The sequence below is a fragment of the Propithecus coquereli genome, unplaced genomic scaffold (assembly GCF_000956105.1).
Source record: "Propithecus coquereli isolate 6110/MARCELLA unplaced genomic scaffold, Pcoq_1.0 Scaffold44, whole genome shotgun sequence".
Classification (NCBI taxonomy): domain Eukaryota; kingdom Metazoa; phylum Chordata; class Mammalia; order Primates; family Indriidae; genus Propithecus; species Propithecus coquereli.
Window position 1 is genome coordinate 1,442,912 of NW_012150174.1, and position 7,953 is coordinate 1,450,864.

The following is a 7,953-nucleotide window of genomic DNA, read 5'->3' on the forward strand; positions in this document are numbered from 1 at the left end:
GGCTGGAGTGTAATGGTGTGATCACAGCTCACTGCACCCTCAAATTCTTGGGTTCAAGAGATCCTCCTGCCTCAGCCTCCGGGTAGGTGGAACTACAGGTGCACACCACCACACTTGGCTAATTTTTTTATTATTATTTTTTTTTGTAGCTACAGGGTCTCCCTATGATGCCCAGGCTGATCTCAAACTCCTTGCCTCAAGCAATCCTGTCTTGGCCTTCCAAAGTGCTGGGATTATAAACATGAGCCACCATACCCAGCCATACTCCAAAATCTTAACAGCTCTTTATATTTTTTATAGCATTTTACAGTTTATATAGCACTTTCACATCTGTTTTCGCATTTGTCTTCCTAATAGCCGAAGAAAGTAGACATCTTTGCCCTCATTTTATAGGTAGGAAATCTGGGGTTTTGAAAGGCCATGAATTTTCCAAGCTTACATAGAAGCCAGCGACAGTGTGTGCTCAGACTCTAGCAGCCTCCTACTGTCCAGGATCTTCACCCTAGGTGATTCCTTTCTTGACTTAGCTTTCTCCTCTCAGAACATAAGACACAGCAAGTACAGGACAGCCAAAGGGGCACGGGCAAAGGGTAGGCCTTGAGCCTACAGATGTAGAGACCCAGGGCATCGTTCTCTCTCTACTCTCTTCTTCATCCTGGGTCCTCCCTGCCCGAATGGACCACAGATGGGTCAGTGTTTTGCTGCCGAGCAAGGGAAGGAAGAACTGCTAAGGTTTCAGAAGAAATGTGGGTGCCCAGGAGTGGGCCACAGAAGGTGGGCCCTGCACAAGAGGGCCCAGCTTCCAGCCTCACCTGTCTCCCCCTACCCCAGACCCTCACAGCAGAGTGTGTCTGATCTCACCAGACCCAGACGACCCTCTGAGTTCCTACATCAACGCCAACTACATCCGGGTATGTATCCCCATCCCTATGGCCTCTCGCCGAAGGGGACGCCTGAGTTGAGGGGACCCATCCTCCAGCCTTGTCCCCAAGCCAGTCTGGCTCCTGCCAGCCCCTGGGAGGAGCCTGAGTGTGGGGACTGGGCCCGAGGAGCACTGCCTCTGACCCTGACAGCCTGGGCTTGGCTGGCCGCAGGGCTACGGTGGGGAGGAGAAGGTGTACATCGCCACTCAGGGACCCATCGTCAGCACGGTGGCCGACTTCTGGCGCATGGTGTGGCAGGAGCACACGCCCATCATCGTCATGATCACCAACATCGAGGAGATGAATGAGGTAGGGACCAACTTTGTGCCTACAGAGCCTCTCATTTGCATATTAATCCTTAACGATGATCTTGTGAGGTTGGCAGCATTCTCTGCCAAGATGAGGAGATGGGAGGCTCAATGAGGTTAAGTCATTTGCTCAGGGCCACACAGACAGAGGCAGAGCCTGGGGCTGGGATCTCCACCTCCAGTGCCCACAACCTTAAACACAACACTCTGCTGCCTCCCAGCCTGCCAGGACCGATGATGGCTGCTTCTGTACCCATCATAGCCCATTTATTTGAATCCCCATAAAAGTTCTTCAAAATGGGCATTACTTCCATTTATCTTCCAGATGAGGAAACTGAGGCTCAGAAAGGGGAAGTAGCTTATAGATTATGAAGCTGAGATTTGAATGCAACACTCTGTAGCAGCAAACCTGTTGCCCTTGTATATCTCTCCACTGACTCTGGAGGGGCAATGGGAAGGGAATGGGGTTGCATCGCAGCCTGGTCTGGGCCCCTGCAGAAATGCACCGAGTACTGGCCAGAGGAGCAGGTGGTGTACGACGGTGTTGAGATCACTGTGCAGAAAGTCATTCACACTGAGGATTACCGGCTGCGACTCATCTCCCTCAAGGTGAGGCCTGGGGCTGGGCTGGGAGGATGGAGTGTAGGGGCTTAACTGGGGACTCCACAGAGAACAGGGCCCCACAGTCCACTGTAGCCAAAATAAAGGCCTGTGTAACTCCCAGCTTTTACGGACAAGCAGGGATGAGGGAGGGGCGAATGGACTTGGGAGCCAAAGGCAGGACCAAACCTCAGTTGCATTTAATAACATTGTCATTCATAATGCCGTCTACCTCTGCTTCAAGTGTACCCAGGGCCAGGACTGTCTGGGTGAGGGGACTTCAGCAGCCTCCAGCACTGTCTTTTAAACTAAGGGTTCATTATAACTTTGAGATCTGCCTAGAAACATCACTTCTCCTGGAATGCTGGGTTTCTGGCCTGTAGTGACCAATCTGTCCACCAGAGAGCAGGCACTCCTTGCAGCTTTGGGGTTGTACAGGGAGGCAGTGGTTACAGAAAATGGCAAGGAAAAGGAAGACATACAAAATATGAGCAATACAAAACAGCTCAGAAGAGTGGGAGAAGGTATCCTCCCACCCTGAAGTTGTGCTTCTTTAAGGATCAGCATAAGAGAGACTGTTCCTTTGGAATCGGGATGAGTGGGTTCTGTTTTTGAGAAATGATAAGACCCATATTTGGGGAAGGTGGAGCTCACAGTAATAACCTGGAAGGCTTGCAAGAGGTGAGCCAGGCACCAGGAAGCTGATGCCCTATCCAGAAACAGCTAGAGAAGTCCATTGATGCTGACAGCCACAGGGTGCAGCCACAGAAAATGAGCTCAAGGCCTGAAACTTGTCCCTCTGAGCTGCTCTCTCCCTAGATAGCATGCCTGGTAGGGCACAGGGGACACCTCAGCCACAGAGGACATGCCCACCTGAGCAGCTTGGGCATACAGGTCTTGCTGGAGGACAGGAAGGGCCAGGGAGCAAGGATGGGGTATATATTGCAGCCCGGTAACCCAAGGACCCAAGGAACTGGCTTCCTAAGTAGAAATCCCCCAGAAAGAGAGGCTGAGATGAGGTGTGGGCTGCTCATTTTCTCAATGCCGTGGGGGTGGTTGGGAAAGAACCAGGACATCTTGGGGTTTGAGGGTATTCACTTTTGTGTATAAATCATCACAAGCACCCAGCTTGGGCTTGGTTCTGGGTTGGGGACTGGGGGCACAGAGCTGTCCAAAGCCTGGACTCCTCAAGAAGTGCCCATGAGGTGGTAAATACTGAGCTAGAAATAGGTAAGGATACAGAAGGACACTCTGCCAGCCGGCGTGCTCAGGGAGGGCTTCCTGGAAGTGGTGCTGCTGATTGGGGTCTTAAAGGATGAGGAAGAGTTGACCAGGGGCAAACAAGTGGCAAGAACATTACCAAAAGAGAAAAAAGTAAAAGTAAGGGCATGGAAGATGAACAGTTGTGTGCACATGCTCCTGACACTTTATATACAAATCTTTTGGAGTATGGGAACATCGAGTACAAGTGTGCAGGGGCACGAGATGTGCCTGAAAGGATAGACTCTGTACTAGTGTCGGCTTTGCCAGGCTCAGGACTAAGGAGAGTGAGTTTTATTTGGAGAGCAATGAGAGCCATCGAAGAGTATTATAGTATGTTCGGGTGCTGTAAGAAAATACCATAGGCTGGGTGGCTTATGAACAACAGATTTAATTCTCAGTGTTCTGGAGACTGGGAAGTCCAAGATCAAGGCACCAGCGCAGTCAGGTTCTGGCGAGGGCACACTTCCTGGTTCCCGTCCTCACATGGCAGAAGGGGCGCTCTCTGGGGCCTCTTTTATAAGGGCACTCATCCCATTCATGAAGATTCCACTCTCATGACCTAATCAGCTCCCAAAGGCCCCACCTTCAGATACCGTCATGTAACAGATTTGGTTTCAACATGTGAATTTAGGAGGGACACAAACATTCAATCCATAGCAAAGGGTTTTGAGCAGGAGAGCAGCATGTCCAGATTTGTGTTGTGGATAGATCATATTGACTCTGGATCTGGGGTAGTCCAGGGATGAGGGAGAGGTCGCATACACTGGAGCGATGATAAAGGTCAAAGTGGAGGTGTTAGTGGCGTGGGGGGCATGAAGAGGTAGTAAAACGGGCAGCACTTAATGCGGATAGAGGTGGGATTGGGCAGGCAAAGCACAGCAAGGTGAGAGGAAGAGTCTCGGGGCTCTGGGTTATGTCACTAGGGACAACTGGCCATTTGTTAAGATAAGGAACTCTGGAGACAGTAATTAATTGGGGAAGGGGCTTTTGCCCTCTCTCGGATGATCCTGGAATTGTTGGGACAGAAACAAAGAGAAGACCAATGCTGGTGTCACCAGCCAGCCCCCATGACCAGGCTGACTTTGGGTCTCTGTCCCGGGCGCCACTGGGTAGTATGGCCTAGATGGGATGGGTAAGGAGTCCCCCTCTCTCCGTCCTTCCTGTATCCACCCTCCTCCCATCCCATCCCATCTCTGGGCTGGTTTGTGGGCTGACAGAGTTCACACGTATCTGGGGTGGGCCTCTGTCTCCTCAACAGAGTGGGACTGAAGAGCGAGGCCTGAAGCATTACTGGTTCACATCCTGGCCTGACCAGAAGACCCCAGACCGGGCCCCCCCACTCCTGCACCTGGTGCGGGAGGTGGAGGAGGCAGCCCAGCAGGAGGGGCCCCACTGTGCCCCCATCGTCGTCCACTGCAGGTGGGTCCTCCCAGCCAGCCCCTGAAGCAGGGCGGCCCCCCACCCGCTGGGCCACACTGCCCCTCACCCCACCCATCCCCTCGGCCCTCAGTGCAGGGATTGGGAGGACCGGCTGCTTCATTGCCACCAGCATCTGCTGCCAGCAGCTGCGGCATGAGGGCGTGGTGGACATCCTGAAGACCACGTGCCAGCTCCGTCAGGACAGGTCAGCCCACGGGCAGGGGTAGGGGCCCATGGGGGAGCTAGAGCTCTGCGGGCAGCAGGGAGAGACCGATGTGTGCATGGGGGTGAGGGGCAGATGGACACTGGGTATGGACTGACAGGCAGACAAGGAGAAGGGAGGACTGATGGGTGGAGGGGCAGTATCCAGACATTTGGGAGCTAGATGAAGAGGGAAGAGAAACAGAGCTGGTGGACAGAAGGACAGGGGCTGAAAGTGGAGGGACATGTCATCTGTGTCCCCGACAGGAAGGGGCAGAGAGCAATGGTTGGCAAGTGTTGATCTCTCCAAGCTGCACAAGGACAAAGCCCCTGGTGTGCCTCAAAAATGATGGGCACTGCATGGGTTTTGAGCACCCTCTCACAGCCCATCCCTCAGTGAGCCCATCCCTGTCACGCATCTCTGCCCAGCAGGGGCGGCATGATCCAGACATGCGAGCAGTACCAGTTTGTGCACCACGTCATGAGCCTCTACGAGAAGCAGCTGTCCCACCAATCCCCGGAGTGACCAAGCTCCCCCTCTGAGGTCCTCTGGGCACTGCCAAGCCTAAGTTGGGCACTCACCCTGGCCTCCCAGGGCCCTACCTCAGGTCCTGGGCCTGCTCCCTGCCCTCGCCCCCTCCTGCTTCCTTCCCTCCTGTCTGCTCCCTCCTCCTGTATTAGCCTGGGCCTGGCCCCTGCCCTCCAGCATAGCTCTTCCTACTGTACATACTGGGGAGTGGGGGGAGGGGGTGGATGTGCCAGGCCAGGCCTGGGGCCCCAGGGCCTGACCTACACCACGCAGACCTGGGGCCTCAGTTTTTAATGATGGTTCCATTGCTACTTGATCCAAAACGTTTCCGTGCCGCACTCCAGGCATCTTGCTGCAGCGTGTTCCGTCTGTCCATCCATCTCTGCTGTCTGTACCGGACACTGTGTCTCCTCGGCCGGGGAAAGGGGTAATGAGCTCCAGCTCCCGAGCAGCCAGGCAGAGGTGCCTGCCTCAGGCCCCCACCCCGACTTCTCCCAACAAGCAGAGTGCATTTGGCCCCCAGTTATTGGGACCAGGAACCGGTGGGTGCTGAGGACCTGGAGGCCAGGCATGGGGAGCTCCTGAGGGGTTGACAGAGAGATCTCAGCTGGGGGAGAGGTCTCTCAGTTGGGGTGGGCATCACAGCCAGGGCGGCCTCTGGGCATCAGATGCCCTCAGGAGGCAATGACCAGCCTGTGAGGCATTGGGAAGGAAGGGGACAGATGGGGGTGGGGAACCCAGAGGATCTGGGCCCTGGTTGGGGGAGGGGAGGGGAGCTCTGGGGAGGGGGTGGGGACTCAGCCCCAGATCTGTGTGAGACGTTTCTCCGTGTCACCGTGGGAAAGCCTTCCCAGAAGTCTCGCTGCGTGTTGCTCCGCGTGTGTTCCCACGTCCATGTGTGTGTTGAGAGCCCATCAGCAGGGCATGCATGACTCTTTGGCAACGTGTGTTATCTTGGAGCCACGTGTTTTTATTGCTGACTTTAAATATTTATTCCACGGCAGAGAGACATTTGGTGTCTTTTTATAATGCGCTCGTGGTCATTGAATAGAGCAATAAACGGAGCATTTTGAGCAAAACTAACCTAGGTGTGTGTGATTTTCCTCTCCCCTGCACTCCTGCCTCTGGGTCCTCCCCAGGCAAGCCACAGGAGCCTGGCCCATGCACTCACTGGCGCCCCTCGTGGAGATTGGGGGTACGGAGAGAGTCCAAATTCGAAAAGCCAAAATAAGTCCATTCTGCAGGATTCTCGCACACCTTGGACCCCAGCGTGGCCAGATGCTCTGGGCCATGGCGAGCCTCAAGGACAGGTGGGGAAGGTTTCCAGGGAAGGCAAAGTATTTTTCAGGCCACCAGCTCCAACAGATGGGCCAGAAAGGCCAAGGCTGGGGCAAGGGGATGTTCAGGTCACACCCGGGGCTCTCCCTGTTAGCCAACACTTACCCTGTGTTAGCTCCACAGGTCCCCACAGCAGCTGAAGCCCAGAAACTTCCCTTGTAAGGCCTGGGCAGAGAATAGCTTCTCCCAAGGGGCCCAGGGAATCTGCCCGTGGGCTCAGATCCTAAGTCATCCTGGACACTCCTGCTCTATCCTTATCCCCTGCACCCCTGAGATGGAGCAAAAGTAGCTGTGATGTCACTGCCGGCAAGTGGGGGTCACCCCAGGGCAGGAGGGCATCCAGGGAAGGGCTGCTGACCAACCAACAGCTCCTTACAAGATACCAGAACCTTGGGTTGGTTGGTCAAGGGTCTAGGCATGCAGGGTGTGCTACAGACAATGAGGAAAGAACAGGGTGTGGGTGAAGCAGCACAGATGGGCATCCCAGAGAAAGGGGGCATGCTCTCCAGCCACCCCAAAACAGAGATCTACCCCTGGAAGATCTACCTTGCTACCCAGATGAGACAAATTGGGCTGTTAGAGTGGGAAGGAGCTAACATTTCCCTGTCCTTCCCCAAATTGACCCTGTGAGGCCACTCAGGCTATGCATGAACCACATGCAGAGTGCAACATGAACGGTGCCCCCTGGATTTGTGCAAAGTAGCAGATGTCATGACCCACCCCAACTCTCCCTCTCCCGGTCCCTAGAGAATATAGACCTGTTGCTTTGCTCCCTAAGCCCCATTGGACTATGTGTGCACATGTACCTAAGCGTGTACATGTACACAGTCACACACACACCCTGAGCTCCTCTGCTCAGAGGGGTCCCACCCAGCAGTAGTGAGAACCAAAACCTCTAGCACTAGGGAATAGGAAAAGTACCCCTGGACTTCCACCCTCAGCCTCCCCAGCATTTCCTCCAGCTCTGGATCCAGCCTTGCTTCCCTCTCCCACTTCCCATCCCCCCTCCCCCCTACACACACGCAAAGCAGCCTGCCATCTAGCTGAGACAGCTGTAGAGCCTGAGTAAGGGATCGCCCCCAGGGGGCCAGACATTTAAGGGCTGGGTGACTCCCAGTGGCCCCACTTTTGGGGCAAAGGAAGGAGGAGACTGGCCACCCTGCAGTCCAGGCGCCAGCTGAGACTGCAGAGCCGTGGACACAGCATTCGAGTGTTGGGAGGACTGGTGAGCGCGGAAGGTAAGGCTTCTCTCTTCCCTCAGGATGGGGCAGAGCTTGCTGCTGCCTTCTGAGTCCAGACTCAGACACAGGGTAGAGGGCAGGAGCTGGGACGGGAGTGGTCTCAGAACCCAGAGATAGAAGTGGCCCTGGCA

General features: G+C 54.9%; 1 protein-coding gene across 3 annotated transcripts in view; it reads left to right on the plus strand.

The window, feature by feature from the left end:
- The window catches only part of PTPN5 (protein tyrosine phosphatase, non-receptor type 5 (striatum-enriched)), a 57,556-nt gene extending 51,900 nt beyond the window's left edge, over nucleotides 1-5,656 (plus strand). The window contains exons 10-15 of one of the 3 annotated variants that reach the window (XM_012654234.1): nucleotides 832-911; nucleotides 1,095-1,232; nucleotides 1,730-1,840; nucleotides 4,353-4,513; nucleotides 4,605-4,718; nucleotides 5,147-5,339. In XM_012654234.1, coding sequence (XP_012509688.1) covers nucleotides 832-911; nucleotides 1,095-1,232; nucleotides 1,730-1,840; nucleotides 4,353-4,513; nucleotides 4,605-4,718; nucleotides 5,147-5,240 — 698 coding nt within the window. In that variant the 3' untranslated portion in view covers nucleotides 5,241-5,339. Of the gene's footprint in view, nucleotides 1-831; nucleotides 912-1,094; nucleotides 1,233-1,729; nucleotides 1,841-4,352; nucleotides 4,514-4,604; nucleotides 4,719-5,146 lie in introns of all 3 variants that reach the window. The other 2 variants (XM_012654236.1, XM_012654235.1) reach the window with 2 other exon arrangements.
- Nucleotides 5,657-7,953: the final 2,297 nt, after the last annotated feature.